The sequence below is a fragment of the Pseudochaenichthys georgianus genome, chromosome 14 (assembly GCF_902827115.2).
Source record: "Pseudochaenichthys georgianus chromosome 14, fPseGeo1.2, whole genome shotgun sequence".
NCBI lineage: Eukaryota > Metazoa > Chordata > Actinopteri > Perciformes > Channichthyidae > Pseudochaenichthys > Pseudochaenichthys georgianus.
Genome location: NC_047516.1, coordinates 27,310,165 through 27,334,196, shown reverse-complemented (window position 1 = coordinate 27,334,196; position 24,032 = coordinate 27,310,165). Strand labels below are relative to the sequence as shown.

Here is a 24,032-nt window from a genome sequence, read left to right as displayed (position 1 = left end):
TTGAAAAACTGTATTTTATGGGTTGAGGTGAATAATTCTTGTTTTTACTCTCTCGGTGTTGTTGTACTCTGACCACACCAAAGAAAAAAAAATGCAAACATAAAAGAGATAATAAAATGAAATGCGATTGGGTGAGGTACCTGCCAAGGACAGTTTAACCAACATGTGCATGTTCAAGCATGGGGATTAGGAGAAAAGGAGTATGGGAGGAGGGAGAGCGATGGGGAGACAAAATAGGAGGGAGTGCTCAGATATTGATGCAGTGCAGCTTGGGATAGGTCTTGAAGCAGAATGTGGCTGTGGCCTTTTTGGAAGGACTCCAGGGCTTGTAGTGCAGGTCTCCTTTGATAATAGGCCACAGTATGTGTAAGAGCGCTGGGCTGCAGCCAAGGTACATAGCCTTTTGGTAATAGTTAACAGAGTGGGCAAACAGTGGAAGTCAGTGGCATGGAGGTAGGTCAGAGAACTGCAGTAGACAGCCCTCCCCCCTCACTCTCTCCGATAGATAGATCTGGCACAGCACTGGGACACTTGGCTCAGCTCGTGGCTCTTAGGCCTGAACTGAAGTTTCAAGAACATGCTGTTGACTCATATAGGACAAAGTGTTGTAATGTGCACTCAACAGGATATTCATCATAAAACACTTTGGGATGTAAACAGCCCTCCAACAGGACCGCAGTATCCAACTGTACCTGCTTTGAAAAGCTGTCTACTTCAATTTCATGTGAGGCAAATACACTTCTGGAATTCGGGGAATAATGTTGCGATTTTAAAGGTTAATGGAGCGGATTGGTAATTAGATCAATCAAAACTGTGCAACTACCAACACACATTCATTTCCAGCATAAAACGCTAAAGCCTAGCAAGAGAACATTCCGAGCATGTACAAACACAGATGTGTAAAATGTAAAGAATGCGCAAAAGGACAAATTGGACACATATGTTAATGAAAAGTGTGAGGGGGATGCAAAAGCAATGGACAATGCATTGTTATATTATAATCATCTTTACATAACTTTTAGTAATGTCACCACCATTTTATTTATCGTAATAAAGTGCAGGAAAAGTCCTAAAACCAAGAAGTTGGTAAGCATTTTTACACTTTCCCGTCAATTAATGGGTTTTATGGGTTTCTTGAATTAATCGAGGTAAACAGGGCAATCCTTTATTTAAGTATTATTTATTTTTTTATATTATTATTATTATACTTATTATATGAAGATTTCTCCTGAAAAATATTGTGACTCAGTGACATAAGTGGAACAATACATGTCTTCTGTGTCCACATCCATTAGTGGCTGACCCTGTCACATCTCGTTTGGCAGAGATTATAAATGTTATGTTGTTTCTGTCACCACAATGTTAGCTCCTCTACAAATGTAGAGGTAGAGGAAGGAGTGTTACGCTCATGTGTGTAGGTGTGTGTGTGTGTGTGTGTGTGTGTGTGTGTGTGTGTGTGTGTGTGTGTGTGTGTGTGTGTGTGTGTGTATGTATGTGTGTGTGTGTGTGTGTGTGTGTGTGTGTCTCTTGCTTTCAAGTATCCCCCGCAGTCCCAGACAGTCCAAGGACTCGTGAGCGGTAGACATGTCATTACCCAATCCTCTGCCAACCTGCTGCTCTAATCTCAGAGTGAGCAGACCAAACACCAAACCACACACAGCTCTGCTTTAGTCTTCCGAGCTGGCTTTCAGGGCCGCTGTGGTGTAATGCTGTGCTAACCCTAACCTAGGGCCCAGAACAATAGCAACACCATGCTCCACTCCACTCCCGCACAGCAATCTGGGGGTTTAAATAGCAGGCTGTCAGGGAATGGGGCTTGGCAGCTATAGTCAACAACAGACCGTCACAAAGTGAAAAAGGAGCACATATGACTCCATGCAGCCTTGCAAACATGCCTTGTTGGCTGTCGAGGACTACTTTTCCACAGCTTTGGAGCGGCTCCCACAGAGGAGGTTATCAGGTGAATGGCCCTGATGAGACATCATGGCCCTGTTCCCTCAAATACAGACTGCCTTTTGATCTCCCCGCCTGATTCCAGTGAACCGCTGCAAACCAAGGGCAGTTGACATTGAAACAACGAGGATGTTTTTTTACTCGAACGTTGGAGAAGGGGTAAATACACAGGTTATGTAACTCAGATGTAGATGATATCCCCCCAGCTCTATCACTTCCACACAAAGTCGCAGTCTGTGGTCAAGGCCATTCAAAGAGATTAATCTGAACGTATTCCAAATGGAAAAACAACACAGCATGCTGGCATTAGAAAGGCAAGATAGTAATGCATATTTTGAGCGAGTTCAACAATTAAGTCATTTGTGTTTCCGTTGCTGACTAGTGTTGGTTGTTAGTGTTGTCTGCAGACATGAGGGGAGTCAGAGACTGTCCAAGCCTCTCTCTGAGCACCCTAAACAGCAGTCAGTCAGCATTATTGCTGGGTGCCAAGGTATTTACTTTGGACAAGAGAGGGAGGCACTGTGAGGGACCGCTTCTAATTAGGAGCAGCCAGTCATGAGGTCATGGCCAATTGGAACGGGCCTCCTAGATACGTGTACACGGACCTCTCCTGAGGGCTGCTGGACAGTAAACCAGGAACAGTCAAGTGTGGGTTTAGTTGATTTGTGAGCGGGCAACAAGATCACTGCTGTGCAGGATCAGTTGTTCCACCTGGAGGAGTCTTAATAAATGGCTGGTGGCAGCATTGCTATGCTTCAAGGGGAGGTCTGACATAGCCTTACTGTGGCCATTAAGGCTTTGAAACATTGTGATGAAGAGCATGACTTTTCTTCATCCTGAACAATATTGTAAGAAATATCCACGGTACATTGTCAATAATTATCCTCATTGTGTTCAATTTGTTCAAATTATTTAGGGAACTAATCCAACTTAAACAATTATTACATCTGATGTCAGTTGGCCTGTCGAGCGAGGTTCTCGGGAATCGCTGATTTAAAAATAAAAAAGGAAAAACAATCCTAAGAGGACCAGAGCACAGTCGTACCCAATCAAAGTCGACCTTGGTTTAATAAGTCCAGTTGACTTTTTCAAAATGTGGTCATCCAAACCGGCCTTCATATAGAGAGCAACACCAGCAGCAATGTTCTTTGAATTAGAAATCAGCCATGGTCAAATATGGCATTTTAATGTCTGTAAGGAAATACATTTACACGGTTCAAAGACAAATGTTGTCATATTTTGACTACTAGGAGCAATACATAGACAGAAGATAATCTTGTTCTACTTTATTAAATATGTATCTATATAATAATTCGCCAAAAATGATAAGCCATTACAGTATAATTTGTACCGAAAAAGATTTCTACTGCAATTATACTAAGTTAAGATTTTATAATTTATAAAATCTGCATAGCATGTTGGGTTTGTGTGATTTAGATCTAGCCCTACAGTATGTGCTGTGGTGCAACATGGACAGTGGACACAGATGAAGTAGTATAGGCAGACTTACTAAGTGGTACTAATGGCAGTGTCAAGACTTTTGTTAAATGTATTTTTGAGCACATGCAGCATCAAAGGCCATGTGACACAAGTTCAATTTAGTCTGTAATCACATGGGATTTAGTCTCTGCCGGTTTGAGAGTGCATGTTCAACCAAAACTCCCTGGAGAGGAAGAGGAAGACTCTCAGTGCAGGTGAACGGAGATGAACACATCAGTGAAACACACTTGTCTGGCAGACATATGAACCCTTTGTCTGATTCAGAAGCATGCACTTTTCATTTAGTCCAACTGAGAGAACAGCCGTCCATCATGCTGGTAGGCATGTGACTGGAAGTATGATGATCAGCCGTTTTCACGAGAACAATCATTCACCTCCCACTCACAGCAGTCGCAGACAAGCAGCTCAAGGGAAAAACACAACCCTGTTTCAAGCAAAAAGGGAATGACGAAATCATTTTCCGTTGACAGTTTTTATTTTGTAAGTCACTACCTGTTGCTATCTGAAAAACAAAAGTCTTTCCCAAAAAGTAACCTGCATTCATCCCAATGGCCAGTAGGGGGCAACTTCAAAAGAAGTCCAATTGAATAGAAGTCTATGAGATAACTACCATACTTCTCACCTGATTTATTACCTTAGTAAATACTTGCCTAATGAGTTTATGGTTTAAATGACTAGTTTGCCATCTTCATCTATACACGTGATGTTCATTGAGTAAATGATGGGCTTGTTTAGAGTAAATTAGATGATAAAGCACTGTATGCTTTAGGGTGTGTCTACCTTTACAAGATAATGGCTTTTTTCAGCAATGGGCTGTAGTAAAAGACACCTTAGGAGTGCACTGTTCATTTTCTTTTCTTGGTTTACAACAATTGTACTAAGAATGTTTTTTGCACAATTAGCACAACAATTAAGATGACAGCTACAGTGAATTACCGTTGCACCTAGCTAAACAAGCAAACTCATTAGCGCTAATTGCTAACTTAGAGTTTGCGATGCTAGCCTTGTTACTCTCCAGCTCCACCCTAACAAATATATTAAATAAATAAAATATTCTACACATTCATTAAACACATTCAACTCCTGAAAAGGGCGGGCTTTTTTAGCAAGTTGGCACTAAATAAAATATGTGTTTGGCTACACCGTAACCTATTCTGTCTCAACAAAGCAGATCAATACTTCCCAATCATTCTTGGATCTGTTGTTTGTTACCAAAGGTGTTGGCAAATCAACAAGGAGGGAAATGATGAAAAAGCTTTAACCCATGCTATGACCCCCCCCTACAAAACGTAATGTCCCAACATAAGCAGCGTACACCTGACAACATCCTATAAGTATCGTAAATTATTTAATGCTAAAAACCAAGATTATATCTGTGTGAATTAATTCCCCGGACTAAATAGAACACGCACATCAGTCAGAATTTCCCAAGTTGTCCAGTAGTGGGCAGCTTGTTAATGTGTTGCTGTTTAGCTTCTGCCTATCCCATGTAGAAAAAGCACAAACACATGATGGGTTGCATGTGGCCTTCATGAGAGTGATCATGTGTATTACAGTACTGCAAGGCCATCCGAAGGGCAATATTTCAACATGTCTCAAGCCACTTTGGTGTTGTTCCACATTTGACATTCAGCTTTTCTAATTCAATAAATCAAACTTTGCATGAAGCAGGGAAGTATGAGCACCATTATCGCAACTAACACTGAAGCCTTTCTCTGAAGGAAAAAAAAAGGGTCAAACATGGGACATGCTGTTTGTTGTTTTGAAGTGACCATGTGACTTTTGCAGACATAAAGCATTTTTTGTCAGCAGCGTTATCTCCCTGGATCTGGGGTTACAATATGGCTTTTGTAGTCATGCAGCACTGAAAGATCTAAGTCTCTTTGATCCAGCTTAATAGAGTTTGGTAAATGATCTCAGTATGGGAGCTCCGCCTCCTGCGCACACACACACACACACACACACACACACACACACACACACACACACACACACACACACACACACACACACACACACACACACACACACACACACACACACACACACACACACACACACACACACACACACACACACACACACACACACACACACACACACACACACACACACAGACTCACTCATGCTTGTACACACATACATAAAGAATCAGACCGTCACACAGGTGAAAGCTCCTCTCCTTGCGGATCGTTGAGCCAAGCGTTCAAGCGGAAAAGCAGAACATGGGCTTCCACTCTGAAGACTGCTCTGTGCTCTCTGCAGACTCTGCTTTTTAACAATATCATTCTGCAGCTCTGGCACACATGTCTCTGCCACAAACATGTAGTACAACTCTTGTTTAGCTTCCCAAACAGGAACCAAACAACTGTGTAATACAATTACACTGCTGGGAGGTGTTATTGCTGTATTTGCCAAAGCGGCAAGCACAAAGCCAAATGGCCTGAGAGAGTGAGTGAAGGAGCCACAGGGAGCCGGAGAGAGGGAGGGAGTGTGTCAGAGAGCATTTATCTGTGGTATGGTGATGACTCTTTTCCTCCGACCTCTCAGCAAACTAAGCGCTTCCTGCCTTTTGAGTGCTTGTAGCCATTTTTGTCCTTGAAACTAAGCACATGCAATGAATTACAACCATTTTAAAGAGCTGTCAAGAAACAAGAGAGGGCTGGTTAAGGGAGAGGAGGTGAGGAGGAGGAATTTGAAGCTGTGAGAGAAAGAAGAAGAGAGACAAACAAGAGAAATTAAAACCTGCAAAGAAGCTTCGGAGCCTTTGATGTTGGCAGCCGGGAGAAGAAAAGGCAGCAAAGGAATAAGTAAGGGACTTAATGAAGTCAACACTTTGGCTGGAAGTAACAGGTAGTATTTCACCTGTCTACTGATAAGACAGCAAGCATAAAGTAGGTCCCAAATAATTACATAAAGTTGGGAATTCATAATGCAAATATCACGTGCAAACAAATCCAGGAAGCTAAATTGATCTTCAACAAACTGTCCAACAAACATACTCAATCTTTGCATATACTAGTGGAATTGTTTGTGTTGTAAAGTTAACTCCATTAAAAGTAAGCTTTTATTCAAGTTTGAAGAAAAAAATCAAGCACATACTGTATATGCACAGTAAACATACGTCTGGCATATGTTACATCTGGCTTATCTAGAGGCTAGTAATCTGTTGTTTCACGGTTGATAACAAAACTATGTAGAACGTAAAACAGATTGTGTACCAAGCAGTGCAAGTCCTATTTTCTTTAGAACTGTGCCTGTTGAAGAATCTTCATTGAAATGGCAAGAAAAAACAGAGAAATGTAAAAAAAGACTAGAAGTCTCCAGCCATGCTAGCAGCTCTGTAAGAGTGCGAGCTGATATTTAGCATATTAGCATGCTAACAATGTCAAAATATGATTGCAACCCATTAAACACAAACCACACAATAAATGTCAACCTCATGGTGATAAAAAGGAAAGGATTGATCATTTGGGCACCATGAACAAGTGTACATAATTCCATGGAAATCCTTCCAATAGCTACGATTCATTTCAGGACAGTGTCGGAACGTTGGACAATACCATCCTTGAAGCTATGCCATTAGCATGACTAAAACTGGAACAGTTGTCAAATATGATTTGAATAAGTTGGCTGACTTTGGCTTAAAAGCCAGTTTCTTCAAAAAGTGAATTGTGAAATGTGTTGTTGAAAGGGAAGGTTTGAAAACTAATCTTAATGTATTTCAATGTGTTTGCCAAAGTATACCCAGCCTTCTTCCTTTAAACTAAACAGACACAGTCAACTTGCCCACCAGTAGCCTCTACATTCTACTGCCACATGATGCAATTGTCATCTGTTGCAACATGGTTCTCTGTACATCTCTATAAATGTGGCATTGATCCCCTGAGAAGGGATAGCTTGGCGTCCACGCCCGCCCTGGATCAGCGGGCTTTCCTCTGTACTCCCAGTGGATCGGTTTCCTCTGGAAGGTTGTAGGACAGGTGCTTCACTTGACCTGCACTGTCAGGACAAATTCAGAAAGGTCACACAAGATACCCATCTCACTAGGAATACCAAAATGCCAAGGTATTCTCAACTGTTTAACCGTAACATAATTGAATTGCCCTGACCCTGAAAGCACCTCAGCCCCGCCTGGCCCTATTTCAGGTAGCTGCCATCAAAGAAAAATAAATGAATGTGTGTGAATGTGAGTGCGTGCATGTGCGCTTTTCTGCTCTCCATTGTAATGGATGCAAGGCTGAACGATGGCACAACTTAAAAGAGCTGCTACCCCTTCAGTGCACTGCTGGGTTTTTAGAGAGACAGACAATAAAATAGCTCAAAAAGAGGAGCGAGACAAAGCCTGGATCATTAACTGTTCAGTTAAGTGTGTCTCTTCATGTGTGTGTGCAACATTTCAAGTTCCTCCACGACTTTGTTGAACATCAAAAGAGCGTGTGAATGAGAAAGCACACACACACACATTGTGTTGAAGGTGGATGAATATGTTCGACCGATATGCGTTATTCAACAGACAATGCCGATATGAAGAGAGCAGGGCGGCCAGTCACCAATGAACACTGGCAATGTGTTTGTTTTTTTATCTGATAAAATACCAGTAAATAAATATAATAATAAGTACAAATGATAATCACTTTACTGAACTTAGTTTTACATTTTTTTTTAAATGTTCACATGTAAAGAACTATGCTTCATAAAAAAAAAAAACCTTATATAGGAAAAATCAGTACTGAAATAGGCATTACTTGGCTCGATTAAGAGGACTACCACTATCTCGAACACGTCCTCACTGTAATGTGACATTTGTAGTTTTAGTCTGCACGATATTGGAAAAACCTGACCTTGTACTTTCTTTTCTCTTCTGCGATATACATGAAAAGATACTGGAATGTTTCCGAAGACGCCAACAAAGTGCCTGTCTTTAGTCAACACGATCATTACTCAAGTCCGAATATTTCCATATAATTGACATTGCATTTCTTTTTGCATACGAATATTCATTTTTTGTACACGCAAGTTATGTTCGATGACTGGCCCTGTTTTGATCAATTGATTACGAATGATTGTGATTGGTGGATGCCTGTGCGTGCAGAGCCTGCATATCTCGCACCATGAGTATGCAGTAACCAATTCATAAATAAATAAATGATGTTCTATCAGACACAAGCGTGATGTGTTTGAGTCAACTTGCCTTACTTGACATTGCACGTTCTGCAATGTGACTTTAGCGCATGCGTACATTGAAATGTCCGTGAAACGATGCATCATGCGGCCATGCTTGGATCAGCCCTGAGATGACTATTTTCTCTCCAACTCGCCCTGTCTGTGGGCCGGTTCAAGGACAAGTCCAGTAGTAATGCCTTTACCAGACTACATTGTGTGTACGTACTTAGCATGTGTTTGCATGCTCTACATGGTGTGCTACATCAAAAAATGTGGAACTATGCATGTGAATTTCTTGCACAAAGGCACTGACTGCATGAGTGAACCAGTGCCAGTGGCAGAGTGTATACTGAAGTAGCAGATACTTTCTCCTGTTATTTGCGGAGGAGAGCGATGAAAAAGTAGAACATAATGTGTTGTATAACGTTCATGAATTCCAGACCAGGTCTAATGACTTAAAAAGAAGGGGGCCGGCAGGATTAAGAGATTTGCCATGTTTCCCCTACCTGCCTCTCCCTTCTTCCCAGTGCCCTAAGAAACATCTCAACAGCCATCTCTCGTGGAAGAGGCTGGACAGGACAGCACTAGCCCCTGCTTCCTGTGCTGCAGGCCGCAGCTTTGTCAGATCCCCGCTCAGGAGAAACCATTAGTCCACGGCTCGTCTGATAGGTTTGACACACGTGGGGGTCTGTTCAAGGCGAGAGCCAGAGGCAACATGGGATCGGGGTCTCGGATCACTAAGAGGGAGGAGACGATAGAAAAGCCATAGCAGGCTGCTGAACTGATGACCATATGGAAATCCAAAAACACAACCACGTCTTCACACAGAATAATCTCTGCATCAACAGCTCTGAAATGTTTCATGTGTTATTTACATTTGTACATCTTCCTTTCTTGTATTTCCCCAAACAGCTGATAATCACAGAAAAGTCAGCGTTCTTTTCAACAGGGGCTGAGGCAAAGCAGGGGGAAATTGTGAGCTTATAGCGATTTTATTCATAGCTTTATATAACTGCCTGTCGCCAAGGGGCAGATGGGACACATGGGGGCGTGACTATACTGCTGTTTATGTCGGGGTCTCAAACGGTGAATGTGAGGCTTGCAGCAAATATTAGAGCAGGAATGTTACTTTTACTGTAGTGTCAAAAAAGACTTGAACTGAACGTCAGTGAAAATTCATTAAAATTCATTAGCATGCAAACAACTGGAGGTTTCAATGCATATCCACATCCCTGCTGATATGTCAAATCTTCCCAATCATTCTTCGATCTGGAGTCAAACCTATTTCCTGATACCGTTCTGATTATTCATATACCAACGTTTCATCTAGAGTACTGCCACACTATGAAGTTCTTAAGGGTTGGTATTAAGGGTTTTTATGAAACAAAAAAAGGCCCAGGCACCTCATGAATAGATATATTCATGGTATGCCACATATGAAAAGGCTAAGCTATGCCCAGCAGTGCATCCCACGTGTAAAGCAGTGAGGAGCCCTGAGGAGACCTGGACAGGCTGTTATCTCATCCAGGGAGATAGGAAGCATGGACAGGAAACACAGAGGGGGGGGGGGGGAGAGGGCCCATATGGGAAGTGCAGTGTAAACAGTCTCGGTTTTTAATCATCCCAGCTCACGTTCGGAACTGGACGCACTTTGATGTTCTCCCTCAGCGCCGCCTCCGCCCTCCCATTGCTCGTTCCCAAACTGCCGAGCTGAGGGCCCGCCAGGGGAACGTGCAGATAGTGTCCTCGGACAGAGGCGAGGAGGCATGCAGTACCTTGTGGGACACTGCGAAGGGAGGCGAAAGAATGTGAAGTGGTGCAGAGTTAACTGGTGTTCAGTCAATTGCCTGCCCTGCCTTAATTATAGCTGATGTATTTAAAGGAGCTCTCAAAAGGTCCATTCAACATCTCAAAGCACAAAGACCAAAAAACACAGAGTGAGGAAGAAAGGAAAGTTACGATTAAGAGAAAATAGGTGGAGCTCTTATGATTGGACACAATGCCCACTGGAGGATAAACTCCTTTCTCCAAAAAGGAGAGTCGCTCAAGTTCAAAGCTCTCCCAGAAGCCATTGCATTGCTCCTCTGCTCATAATGCAAGCTGTTTTTAGTAAAAGGAGAGAGAGTCAACATTCCTCACCACTTGTATTTGTCCAAATAGCGCTGGCCAGAGCCCAGCCAGTGTTCCAATGGACGTGTTCATTCAGAGGACAGGGCATACTTCCAGGGAGATCACAGTTTGATAGATCAGAGAGATGTCTTGTGACTTGAATACACTAAGGGAACTAAATGGGATGTTCTTCTATCCAAAGCACTCCAAATGTGTTCCTCACATGTGTTTGCAAACATAATCTAAACAGGATCTAAAGATTTCTAAAAGGAATACATCCAGTTCTTGTTTTCTGTTGTACTTTTTTACAGTGTATGTTTTTTAATCATTGTATGACTTGTACAAAAGTCTTGCAGTTTTTAAAGGAAATGGATGTGTAGCTGATAAATGCCAGATAACAAGTTTCTCCAAATCAACCTCCACAATCTGATCCTTCTAATAAAACAGCTCAAGGCTCAGAGGAGACATGTTAAAGATGTGTATGTGGCCAAAGTGATAAAGAATAACTGTAGTGATTGGAAAGCTTCGGCATGACCTAGAGTAAGACTGGGCTATCTTCTGGGACTCCCAGAATGCACTGGCTGACCTCCTAAACAGGAGTTATGCTTACTAGAAGAGAATGTTGGCGTTGTGGTCATGATAATACATGAAGTGAGGACAGTTTAATCACAGAGGAGAGAGGACAAACTACGACACAAATAAAAAGGACAAAGCCTGAGTGAGACAGAGAATCTAATGGAACTCAACCTCCTTCCAGCTTTCATCCCCCCACTCCCAATCCACTGGGAGACAAGGACATAAAGCGGGACTGTAGAGCAGCCTGCAGAGGCAATGAGGACCTGTTGGAACAGGCCTGAGCTGCAACAAAGAGCATCCTGCAGCATAACACCACCTCTGTGCACTGTGGGAGCAGCCCTGACAAAACGACACCTTCCTCTGCTCGGACAGAACTGACACCAACAGTCTGACTGAGGGAACAGAAGAGAGGACACAAGCAACTGTACAGACGTTGTAACCAGCAGAAAGCAAGACAAAACAGGGATCATATCAGCAGAGCATTAAGACTTGGCAAAGAAAAACATGCAGTCTGAATGCAGCACTGTAGGGCGACCCCCTCTACTCGCAAGTAAATGGTCATTTTGCTTTTTCTTGAGCAGGATTTCTTTAAGTGGATTAGTCAATGTCTTACCAAGATCTCCAGAAACTTAAGAACAACATTCGATCGGATGTACTTTATAGATCCACAATATGGTACTTTAAACTAAATAGGTGCTTTTGCATGATTCTTTGTGGAGAACCTTTACAGGAGAAGAGTGGTCTAAATCAGCGTTCAATCATACTTTATTTTATTTGTATATTTTTTCTTATAAGTTCTACATTACTGTTTAAGTAACCATGTGCTACCTTAAAATAAGTGGCTGAAGCTCATGGGTGACAGGGGATAAATACCTTCACCTGTGTTTCTTCTACAGCACATTTACATGCGGAACACTACATAATAACTGTGCAAGGTTTTATGAGGAAGAAAGATAAAGAACGCTGGAAATCCCAGGGAGTGTCTTTGATCTCACCTGCGCTGTGATATGCCTCTATAACATGTTGTCAACGTCCCACACAGACACATTCAAAGCCAAATCAGTTTTAACTGGAGAGGAAAACAGCAATGGCTTTTGACACAAGTGCCTAACAACTTTCTCTGTTGAAAAGCCAATCCTTATCAATTATGGCTAACTGCAGCATCTGGCTTGCCATTCACAAAACCTCCCACGCCTGCTGAGTGAGAAGAGACAAGATCCTACAGTGCCTCAAATCTGTCCCCCCGTTTCTCTGGTGACGGTAAATAAATTGACACAGCTAGAGCTTTAAGGCCTGGGAGCTTTAATCCACTACTGAATCCTAAATATGCACGCTGAATAGAGCACATACTTTACATTTCAAAGTTAACAGCATGCTTTAAAAAAAAACCTAAATGGTAAAAAAACATGTTTGCTCAAATTAGGTTTGCATGAGTCTAAACATGATTTCAACCACACCTTCTTATCAAAATGTTGGAGGAGAAATAGATGCCATAAATAGAAACTGCAAAGTAATGCTTTCATCTTTGGAAAGATACACACAAAGAGGTTGGCAATATCAACCCCACCCATGTTTTTAGAAAGGACGAGTAAAAATAGATTGAAGACCAAGTTACCTCAATAACACCTGTGCTGCATCACTATTGTTCAAGGAGTTTAGATGTACTGTCATCACATGCTGAGTGGGAAACTCTCAGAAAGATGCAGACAGTGTTCCGTGTAACCCATGGCCACTACAGTATTTTGAACAGTACAGGTGTTAACATCATTTGGTTTATCAGACAGTGGATGCTGTGTAAACAGTTATTTAGTCTGGAGAAACATGTGGGTCACTGCACAGGAGGAAGAAATGAACTAAGGAACGACAGTCTGTCCTAAAAACTCATTTTCAAATTAATTTTACTTTTTATAATGTATGGACTTTGAATGGTAGATTATTACTCTGCAGGCACCATTTAACTTCATGCGTGATTTTTCTTACCCGCAGTATGGGAGAACATTCAAGTTTATAAATACTGTCTCTAAATTATCTGCACATTCAGATGTTAGAAAAGTGGGACATCTACAATACAAATGTCTATTTGAGGGTCCCCTGGGGAAAAGGGGTTGTAAGAGCAACAGGCAAAAGTATATTAAAGCAGAAATGATTCCAAGTGGTAAGGTTGTCTATCAATATTCTCACTTCTCTACCTAATTAAGGCAATACAAGGCATACATTCCTAAGAGCTTTCAGGGAATTATTGCATGGGAGCCTAGAGTGGTGGGGCCTCGGCTGAACAACAGGTGCCCACCCTGCAGCCCTGAATTCCCTCTTTTTAGTATGATTGGGGGTACAAGATGAGAGAGAGCAGACAGTAGAAATACATTGAGTGCTTTATTACACCTTACCTGCATTAGTTTTCCCTCCGCGCTGCCGGCACTTCCTCGCACGAACACCCCTTGCAGAGTGATGGGCTTCCCCGTCGACTCTTGGTTCAGCAGTGCCACCTTGATGACCGCTCGCTGGACCTGCCGCTCGGACTCCAGGCTCGGCTGGCCCAGCACCACCTGCAGGGCCGCCATGAGCAGCCACGGCCAGAGCCCGGCCAGGCGCCGCTGGGGGACGGTCATGGCCTCGGCTGTAGCGGCGGTGCCCGGCCGCACATGGTGGACTTCAAAGCTGGCAAGCGCCGCGGGTAGACAAACGGAGAAAATATGTGTATATATGTATACGTCCCCCACTTCTTCTCTCCGCGTCGACGACTAAACAGATACAAACCAAACGTTTAGTGCTGGAGGACTGCCATCATAACTCATGCGTGAATGTCCTAAAACTTCCATTCAGCACCAGAGTTAATATTCAAACTCGAGACGTTATAGAAAGCAGTACCCACATGGAACAAAGAATATCTTCCGAGTTACAATGAGCTTGAGCTTGGAACTTTTATCCAGTGTCATTAATGTGGGTGGCGAAACACTGCATGCTCAAAGGCACCATGAAGGAAGACACGCTGTGTCGTGTTAGAGCTTGAAGTGTGCAGTAGTTGTCCAGCAGCCTAAGCTTCACCAGATACACAACAAGTATCCTCTTTTGTAACGTGTTTGCGTTATAGTTCAGCTGTAGTATCCTCTCCCCAAAGAACGGCAGGTCCTGTGAACACTGTATCAATATTCATCTGTATCCAAACTCTTATTAATATTACAGTGTACACGAGTCACTGTACCTTACAATCACAGTGTGTGAGTTTCCAAACAGCGTGAGAAGATAAAGCACATCCAGTGGGCGCAGACATTTCTGGATAATTCCACAAAAAACGCAGAAAAGCGACGACTTGAACTTCAAAGGCTGGGTTACAGGTTGCCGCCGGAAAGTTATAAGGCATGTTGACAGATAAAGCAGTGCCAAAAAGTTGAGTAATATTCTTTACAACCGAGGAGTTGCGAAAAAATAACCCTCAAAGAAGTTGTTACATTCAGAACACCGCTCTATCTAATTATTAACCAAAGCAAATGGACCGTTGACTTACTTCGCTTATAGCTTGGTAGTTATATACTGGGTCCGAAACCAAAGCGACTCCTCTAACAGACACATTAACTTACTTTCTACAGTCGGTGTTCATAAACGCTGTAAAAAGGAAAACACACAGGCATTCCCCTGAGTTCAGTGACTCCGCTGCACTGTAAGAAATTAGATACGATCCTCCTGAGAACAACGAGAGAAAATGAATTGTTTATCAAAATCATCAACGAGCATAGAGAAGAAATACTACAAAAGTACGGAATAAAAGTGGTCCAAACTCCTAGTGGTCTCCATTGAAAGTTGATAAAGTGGAGAGACACCGTGTACAGTTATGACACCGTCCCAAAAGTCTACCTCCCGGACTGTCTCTCGCTCCCCTGGGATCTCATTGACACTCTCTACCTGCTCTCTGTGCTGCTGCCTTCACGTGCCGTCAGACATTTTAGATTTGGAAGAAACGATACACATGACCAATCATGATGTGTTTGCGGGAGGATGGACTTTTGTCACCGGATTTGTTTTGACGAAAGATAAACTTAGTTAACAAGTGTTGCATTTAAATTAATGATGTTATGAGGCACCATTCTAAGTCAAAGTTACCACTTGTGTTTAACTCCTATTTTCACACAATGTGGTGTCAAATTACAGTATTTGATTATAAACAGCTATGAAAAAATACCTTTGTCACAAACTTGGTTAAAACCGTCAAACACTTACACGTTACAGAATTAATAAATACCTTACAAAATAATGCAATAGGAGCTTCCGAGTAGCACTTAAATGCCACATTGGAGGCTGAGGGCGGAGCAGCCAATCATGAGCGGCCCTGTCAAACACGAGTCAGTGGCTACCTCTAGTGTACACTACCATACCTGCAGCGTCAACAGGAAACCATGACATACTGTACACATTAAAAACTATAGCTTAATTATCAGAAGTATATTTCATTTTATTTATAAAGCTTTTGCAACGTGCCTTTAGAAACATGCCAGATACACATTTTAAAAACACTGGAAAAGGGGTGCATTAAATAATTAATAAAGGAAGGATTTGCAAACACCAACTTGTCACCATCACAAAGCAAACAATCAATAGTAGATTAAAATATATATTTTCATTAAAAAACATTACATCTCTTCGCACCATTACAGCAGTAACTTGCTATGACAAACACTAGCAGTTACGATATTAACAACAGTAAGTCAAACATAGGTGAGGCTGAGTTTGCCTTACTTCAGCAATTCTGTATAAATAAACTTAAATTAAATTAATTGAAAACATCAGAAGGCAGTTACATTTAAAACAACACCGTTTTAAAGAGGTTAAACCTTACTTTCTACATTTCTTTTAAATGTATCACTAGCAATTAGTAAAAACACTAAAGGAAAATACACACAAATGTAAGACATATTACACATTTTGCAAAATAATGTAAATAAGATTAACATTTCAACTCATCAACAAACCTTTCCACAACCAAAAATCATTGAAATGGAGATGAAGTTGTTAAAATGTAAGATAATAAAATACTGTAATGAATCAAGATCAAATCAAATTCAAATCAAATCAACAAGTTGAGATCTAAAAGGAAAAGAAGGCAAATTGTTAGTAAACATGTTGCAACGACTCACATGTGAACTGCCTTTTCTTCTACCCGTTTTCATCTGAAAGTGCTATCTTAATGTTCAATAACAGCTTACCTAAAGATATGGTGTGCTTCCTGTATCCTTGCTGCAGTTGGCATTGTTGGCCTGACTGGTTTCCTTTAGAGGCGACCTTTCCTCGACATCTATAAGCTCAGTGTCCTTTGCATCATCAACGGTTAAGTGAGGGGCAGAGAGAAAACCACATCATTTACATGGCTTCTGCTAAGCTGCTGCAAATGTTCCTATAAATACATCATCAAAATGTAAAAATACACATCATGGATGAATAGAAAGATCTCATCTGTCCTAGCAAAGTCTTTTGATTTTAGAAAAGTAAAGCCTTAAGGAGACGTGCAATGTAGAGGCTTACCTCAAATATGTCAGATTCAGGCATTTTCTCAGGTACTGAAATCACAGACTTCTCGTCTTGGTTGTAATGAATCAGAGCACTCTGGGCTGACACAGCCATTATGACGGGTCCAGGGCTCAAAGGGCAAGCTTTCATGGGGCGGGTCAGGTTGTCACTCATCATGCTGGTGTTAGAGACCGGCACTAACACAGGGCCCGGCTTCTCTGGGATCACAACTCTAACCAGGCCAGCTCTACTGGGTGGAGTTTGCATCACCTCATCGGCAATCTGGAAGATTGTGTCCAAGTTGATGTCACATTTGTTCAACTCATGGTGTTCCTTGGTCTTTGAGTCCTGGTGGGGGTCCGAATATGGAAACATGTTCACAGGATAGCTTGCCTTCAACAGAAAAATAAAAAGATTAGTAACAGTGAATGTCCAACATACTCCATCTTCCTAAACCAAAAACGGATTTATTTTGAGGCACTGATAACATGACTCATGGAGCTCACTTCAATTCCCCTACCTGGTAATATCTGTGGGGAGAGAGGGGCACTGGCTGAAGTCCACCAGCTGCCATATGGGAAGCCATAAGGCTCGGGTGGCAGCACTGGTAGGCTTGAAAAAATAAAAACAAATGTTTTTTTATTATAAAATGCGGGATTTGAAGTTAAAAACCTCAATGTTTACACTCTCACAAATCATTATTCATTCAACACAGAGATTAGTACATTTTAATAATAGCTCCAGCTAAGAATTATTTTTGAGTGTCTCTGAAATGTCAGAAATTGTGAAAAATGTCAAGAAGTGTTACCCAAACTAAATGTCTTGTCTACAACTCAAAGGTCTTCCTTTTACTGCCATAAAGGAGTAAAACAACCAAAATATTCATATTTAAGAGGCTGGAATCAGAACATTTTTACTTTATATATTTACAAAAAGTACATAATAGGTTACCTGAAATGTCAATTAATCTAACATTTGTATTACATTGTATGTCAAATAAAGGTCTGTCACTAAAATGATGCAAGCAGTGTGGTTTTTAACTCTTTCACCCATACTGCTAACATGTTCATTGGTGCTCACCTGCAGCCAAGTAGCCCGGCTGATATTGTGCATGAGAACCAGAAAAAGGAAAATTGGGACTTGCAGAGTTTGCACGGGCGAGTAAACTCTGCTGAAGGTGCATATGATTGGAGCCTGTGGTGAGTCCAGGGTAGTGGTGGCTTAAGGAGACTGGTATCCCTTTGTCTGCAGCAAAGACCATCGGCGAAAGAGCCGGACCATGACCCCTTATCAGGAATCGTGGGGGAACTGGGGTTCCATTGTGCGATGTCATGGCCTGAGCTTTTTTTGAAAGATAAGGATGTTGGAACTCCTGATGTCGGGGGCTATGGCTAGTCAGCAAAGAACTTCCTGCAGAATCTAGAGGCAAGCAAAGCATGGCAAGCCGTTAAACAGCCATATTTTAACTGTAAAGCACTTGTAAAAATTGCAATTGTAAACATTTGGTTCGGTTGGAAGTAATAAAGCTAGAACGGACCCATTCCAGCCCATGACAGGTTTAAGAAATAGTAAGATGTTACAGTACAAACCACCATAGGACAGCCATGAGAAGTCATGCATAACACTTGCCTCTTTTCAAGTTGTAATCCATGCAATCACCTCCCCCACTGAACCGAAGGAATCGACTCAGGGGACGAGCTTTCACGTCCACACCAGCTTTTATCTTGGCCTTGTTCTCGGCGGTCAGTCTCCTCAGATTTTCAACAAATGCAGGCTTGTCTCGCTTGAAGTTTGGGTTTATAAATTGATGATATCCTGCAATGTATCCAGCCTGTTTAATAGGTTGATCGACTTTCTTGAAGCCATACAGATTGAGCTGACGGACAAAGCTTGAGAAGTTGGTTGTTTTGAAGGCGTCAGGTGAGGTGTTGGCTCTGGGAGACAGGATCTGTTTCTCAAAGAGTTGTTGATCAATGAGGATGACTTCGCCGTGAATGTCCCAGGAGATGCCTTCATTTAGCGGGTTGTTCACCAAACGCCATAGTTTGGCAGGAAAGTTCATCGGGTTGATCCCGTCAGGGAGTGACCTATCCCTAAAGTCCATGATGTTGTCTGAAGAATTGGAAACAGAGAAAAAGTTAGTGAACACATAGCTTTCCTTTTTTGCACAACATTGTATGTATCAAAAGTACATATCACAACAGACACAAATACAAAATAAAGCAGACATTGATATATTTAACATTAAATAATAATGATTAAATAATACAAAAAATACACTTAAAATACAAAAATAAGGACAGACATTAGAAAATAACTATTATTTGGCTTCAGGAGGGTTCCTAAAAACTATGTTTCATAATTAGAATCAGAAACAGGTTTATTGCAAGGTAGGAATTGGTCTTGGTGTTTTTGGTGCATACATAAACATACCTACATTAAAAACAAAACAGTGTTATAATAAAAAAACCTGTTGTTTCATTACTATTTGTAACAAAGTTAAGCACTGAATTAATGTCAAATAAAATAGAGGCAAAGGTGGTTTTGAAGCTTATGAATAAATAATGTTCCCAATAAAATAAAAAGTGAATACCACAGTTTAGAGATGTGTTACTCATAATGTCTAGTGTAGCGACAAAACTCCCAATGAACAGTTTCTAGAGGCTGAGGTAGGCTCATCACTTTTACACGTTTCAATTAAAAGAGATAATAAACAAACAATAACTTAAAGAGGACCAAGGTAGACCAAAATGGTCAACAGAAAATGCCCGAGCCAGTTCACCCTCTGTGAGTTCACACAGTTCATACGAACTACTGGCAGTGGACTTACAGGTGGTGAATACAAATGTAATCTAAAATAACAGCAATAACAGAAATAATGAACTCAGGCATGGCTCCTACATCGAGTAACAATTGCTATTGAGTATGTTTGTATGTACGTAAACATTAAACAAAGGGGCGTGTATCAGGCAAACCGTCATCAGTTACTTTCCGTTATGGTTCGTTTTAGCTAGCCAAGTAAGCGTGTGACCGTGTAACCGCCGATAAATAAATGTCATAGACTAATCTAATACAATTGACATACCATTTCCGTTAACTTACGGGGTGTGACACTTTTCGTTAATGTTAACGTTAGATAATAACCCACTTTAACTACCCGTTAAGTAATCTAGTTATGAAGGAAAGTAATGAGCTAACGCTAGCTAATATTTCACACTTGGGAGTATTTATATTTAAAAAATATTGACTTCTAGCGAATGTCAACGATGGAGCTAAACTTAAAAAAGTTTAAAAGCTGTAAATTGTTAACTTTAACATCAGTGAAGTTCCTCCAAGTGCTAACTTTAGCGGTAACGTTATTGGTAACGTTACTTGTTTTATGTGAACGTTAACGTTAGCTCGCCAAGTAACCGATCTGTAAGAAATGATTGCAGAACATTACCGAAAATGTACGTTTGCATAAATAAATTCAATATTGATATGCTGATTTGTGTATCATGATACGACAATAAGAAATATTAAATTATGTAAACTGTACCTGCTGGATCACACAACATGACTCTTCTTCAGAACCGTCTCGAGTTCCCGCACCGTTGGAGCTGTTGGAGTTTAAACGTTTCATCTGACACTGATTCTGGGCCAACTGACAGGGTTCTAGATGTTCTTCAACGGGGCAGTTTATCACCTTCTATTAGAACAAACATGGGTGCACCGTGAAAAATCCCCAGTGATGTAAAGTAACTAAGTAGATTTACTCAAATACTGTATCTAAGTACAATTCTGAGGAAGTCTTTACTTGAGTATTTCCATTTGCTAGTTTTGTACTTATACTCCACTTAAATTGAGAGGTAAACTGTGCACTTTTACTCCACTACATTTAATTAATACCTTTAGTTACTTTGCACATTTGTGTAATGATGGGAATATATAATCACACTAATAAGACTTTTGTAACACATTGAGTCAATTCACAAGCCACCTTGCAACATACAAAGTAATTCAAACTAGCTGCATCTTTACGAGCTTTGATAACACTCTAATGCATTCATAATTATAATCGAAGAATACAATTTATATTATTCTTAAATGGGTCAATCAGCATAATTAGTTATTTTTGTAAAGTAAAAGTTGATTCAAAAGTTAGTTGCATATTGTCAAAAACAAAAAATGGGAAAACCCCTAAATTAATTTAAAAAAAACCTAAGTGATGGTTGAAATCGGTTGAAATACATGCACACATAAAGAAAGAAATAACATATCTAGTATATCCTACAATATGTTCTGGTCAGAAAGGGACACATTATTTTTAATTAAAGTTTACTATATTATTGCATTGGGTTCACATATGTTCAAAGATTTATAATAAAAGGTACAAAACACCTCAAACATAATTAATCGTTGTAACTGAAATTATATAACGTTTATCACATGCATATACATTAACCTACTACGTTTCTATTGGAATTCAGTTTATTTATTCACCACTATTTTTATTACCTTGTTTTATTATAGTTTATGTTTTTTACCTATATTTTTGAACTAACCCAAAACACCTTTTATGTCTTAAATTCGAATTTATCTTCTACCTGCAATACATTTGTTTGGCTTTTAAATATATATATATATATATATATATATATATTACATAGCATTGTTGAAGGGAGCCTGTCAAACAAGATGTGTAATAACTCACTGCATTTTGTGTACATGATGATATAGAAATGTAACCTTGAATCTGATGGAGATTATAAATAATTTTGTACAGGCGCACATAGGGACCTCTATGCGCTGGTCTTTTAGGGCCTCGCAGTCAGTGACGTAATCCCCGGGCGACTGGGAAACATTCAAAAACATTCATCTGTTTGATTTTTCGGTATTCAATTGTCCAGTAGCTAAACGTAATGGCACTGGAAACGGTCCCGAAAGACCTTCGCCATTTGCGAGCCTGTCTTCTTTGTTCTTTAGTGAAGGTAAACTTTAAACTGTGTAAAGATACGTTCAAGATAGCTTCTTGCTAACGTGTTAGCCGCTTTCTGTGCCGAATGTATTCTTCTGTTCTGTGTGTATACTGCTTTTTGTATTTATTTGTATTAGTGAATTGCCTAATAACACCCAAACTGACCGGTTAAACTCCTTGTATACTTGTTGAAAGTACGGTATTTAGTCTATCTCTAACAAACAATGTTTGTTTGGCTAAACTCAAACATGTAATGCTAATTACAGTACACAAACTAAAATACAGTTGAACAGGACTTGATAAAAGTAGACTGGGTACAACATTTCATGTCGGTTACGGTATTGAACAAAGCTAATATGGTTAATAGATTAGTCGATCAACAGAAACATAATTGTTTGAAAATGTATTCATCGTTACAGTTATTTAAGTATTATATATTTAGGCTAATAGTTAAACAATTACAACTTTCAGCCTCTGAAACTATAGGATGTTCTGCTTTTGTCATATATCATTGTAAACTAAAATGTTTGGGCTATTTAGTCAAAATAAAATGAGGACGTCACGTTTGTTTTTGTGAAGTTGTGATGGCCTTTTTTTTGACGTTTTATTTACTAAACGATTATCGATCATTCATAACATGCTCTGTCTTCTTTAGACCATTGACCAGTTTGAATACGACGGCTGTGACAACTGTGAGTCGTACCTCCAGATGAAGGGGAACCGAGAGATGGTTTATGAATGCACAAGTTCCTCATTCGATGGGTAAATACTGATTTGAGAATGTATTAATTAAAAAATGTTCAATGGTTTGAACGATTTTCTTAATTCTAACCAAAACTGTCTGTCCACAGTGTGATATCCATGATGAGTCCTGAGGACAGCTGGGTCGCTAAATGGCAGAGGATAGGTAAGGATGTAGGCTCATATTAAACCATTTACATTTCTAAGAACATGCCCTGTTTTTTTACATTTGCTCAAGTCATTTTATTGTTATATGGTCGAGTAATAAAATATGTGTATTTGTTTTTTCTTCATCTTTCAGGTAACTTCAAGCCAGGTGTATATGCAGTGTCAGTGACCGGCAGACTTCCTCCAGGTACACTTTATCTAACTGTAATACTTTAATATGTAGCCAATTTCACACACCTAGAAAGAATAGGTTTGGCTTTTTTTGTTCAGAATCTCCAACTTGTTAAGTATTACATATACTATACTCATTCACTGTTTATGTAACTAACTTTTTCTCTTTTCTGAAGGTGTTGTGAGAGAGTTGAAAAGCAGAGGAGTGATCTACAAATCCAGAGATACAGCAGTGAAGTCCTAAACCTGAAGAAGAGACGAAGGCGGGACTAAAAGTGTTTATGTCCGTCATGTCTTATGGAAATGCCCTTCAACTGTTCTATTTTTGTTTATTTTTGTTATTAGAAATATTAGCACGGGAGGTCAGTTTTTTAAAATGTTGTTTCTTTGAATAAATGTGAAAAATAAAGTTCTGTTTTTATACAAACAGAGTCATTTCTGCAACACAGTGAGATTTGCTGATTCAGGGAAAACTTGTTGTAAAAAAAGAAGCAGTGGGTGTCAAGAATATACTGTCGGTGCTGGAAGTTTCATCAGAAAAAGTAAAAAATAAATAAAGTAATCACCAATCAAATTAAAATAAACACAGATAAAGTAAAAGCCAACCATTACATTATAAAAACTAAAGCTAGCCCACAACTCCAAATTGAATACCAGATTAAATAAAAAAATATATAATTTGCTCAAATGCAAGCTCTTAAAAAAATAAATCAACTATTTCTTACCCATCAAAATACAATTATGTTAGGTAATGATGTGTATTTTAAAATATAAACTATGCTCATCTCAATGCTGATATCAGCATTTAGTATTATAGTTTTAGAGTTATATACCTAAAGTAGCAGAGTATTATATGTTGTTAAACTTTACAAAATTAAAATCACCCAGGATGTAGATAGCCTTAACTCGCCATTCTTTTTAAACCAAGGGCATAACATGCATTTACAGAGAATTCCCTGTAGTGTTCTTATAGCTACACTAAATAGAAGAAAGTCAACAGTCTATCATCATGTGTTGACAGAGGTGGGAAAGCACTCCGATATTGTACTGGAGTAAAAGTAGAAGTTCCAAAGAGTCTGTTACAAGTACAACAAAAGTTCAAAATGTTACTCAAGTAAAAGTACAAAAGTACAAGCATCAAAATATACTTAAAGTACTTATTATGCAGATTGGTCCATTTCAGAATATTATA

General features: G+C 40.0%; 3 protein-coding genes across 4 annotated transcripts in view; 1 reads left to right on the top strand and 2 right to left on the bottom strand.

The window, feature by feature from the left end:
* The window catches only part of LOC117458881 (E3 ubiquitin-protein ligase RNF43), a 97,898-nt gene extending 82,713 nt beyond the window's left edge, over positions 1-15,185 (bottom strand). Inside the window, exons 1-2 of one of the 2 annotated variants that reach the window (XM_034099593.1) lie at positions 14,177-15,185; positions 13,692-14,045 (exon numbers count right to left, since the gene is read on the bottom strand). In XM_034099593.1, coding sequence (XP_033955484.1) covers positions 13,692-13,913 — 222 coding nt within the window. In that variant the 5' untranslated portion in view covers positions 13,914-14,045; positions 14,177-15,185. Of the gene's footprint in view, positions 1-13,691 lie in introns of both variants that reach the window. The other variant, XM_034099592.1, reaches the window with a different exon arrangement.
* A 555-nt stretch (positions 15,186-15,740) lies between these two features.
* hsf5 (heat shock transcription factor family member 5) lies at positions 15,741-20,441 on the bottom strand. Its single transcript, XM_034099646.2, has 7 exons — positions 20,342-20,441; positions 18,433-18,915; positions 17,884-18,222; positions 17,324-17,415; positions 16,819-17,196; positions 16,503-16,607; positions 15,741-16,383 (listed from the first exon to the last, which is right to left on the bottom strand). The coding sequence occupies exons 1-6, from the start codon at positions 20,358-20,360 to the stop codon at positions 16,503-16,505; spliced, it is 1,416 nt and encodes a 471-aa protein (XP_033955537.1). The 5' UTR covers positions 20,361-20,441; the 3' UTR covers positions 15,741-16,383.
* Positions 20,442-21,609: 1,168 nt separating this feature from the next.
* supt4h1 (SPT4 homolog, DSIF elongation factor subunit) lies at positions 21,610-23,267 on the top strand. The gene is made up of 5 exons (XM_034099538.1): positions 21,610-21,773; positions 22,416-22,522; positions 22,612-22,667; positions 22,803-22,856; positions 23,017-23,267. Exons 1-5 carry the CDS (start codon positions 21,705-21,707, stop codon positions 23,082-23,084), a joined length of 354 nt encoding a protein of 117 aa, XP_033955429.1. The 5' UTR covers positions 21,610-21,704; the 3' UTR covers positions 23,085-23,267.
* The last annotated feature ends 765 nt before the right edge of the window (positions 23,268-24,032 follow it).

What these genes read in the sequence shown, in the direction of transcription:
- hsf5 (XM_034099646.2), bottom strand. An exon ending in CTCCCCACAGATATTACCAG is followed by an intron (nt 17,197 to 17,323) that starts GTAGGGGAATTG and finishes TTTCTGTTGAAG; the next exon opens with GCAAGCTATCCTGTGAACAT. An exon ending in CTGAATCTGACATATTTGAG is followed by an intron (nt 16,608 to 16,818) that starts GTAAGCCTCTAC and finishes GATGATGCAAAG; the next exon opens with GACACTGAGCTTATAGATGT.
- supt4h1 (XM_034099538.1), top strand. Translation starts at nt 21,705, where the DNA reads ATGGCACTGGAAACGGTCCCGAAAGACCTTCGCCATTTGCGAGCCTGT. An exon ending in TTCTTTGTTCTTTAGTGAAG is followed by an intron (nt 21,774 to 22,415) that starts GTAAACTTTAAA and finishes TGTCTTCTTTAG; the next exon opens with ACCATTGACCAGTTTGAATA. An exon ending in CGCTAAATGGCAGAGGATAG is followed by an intron (nt 22,668 to 22,802) that starts GTAAGGATGTAG and finishes TTCATCTTTCAG; the next exon opens with GTAACTTCAAGCCAGGTGTA.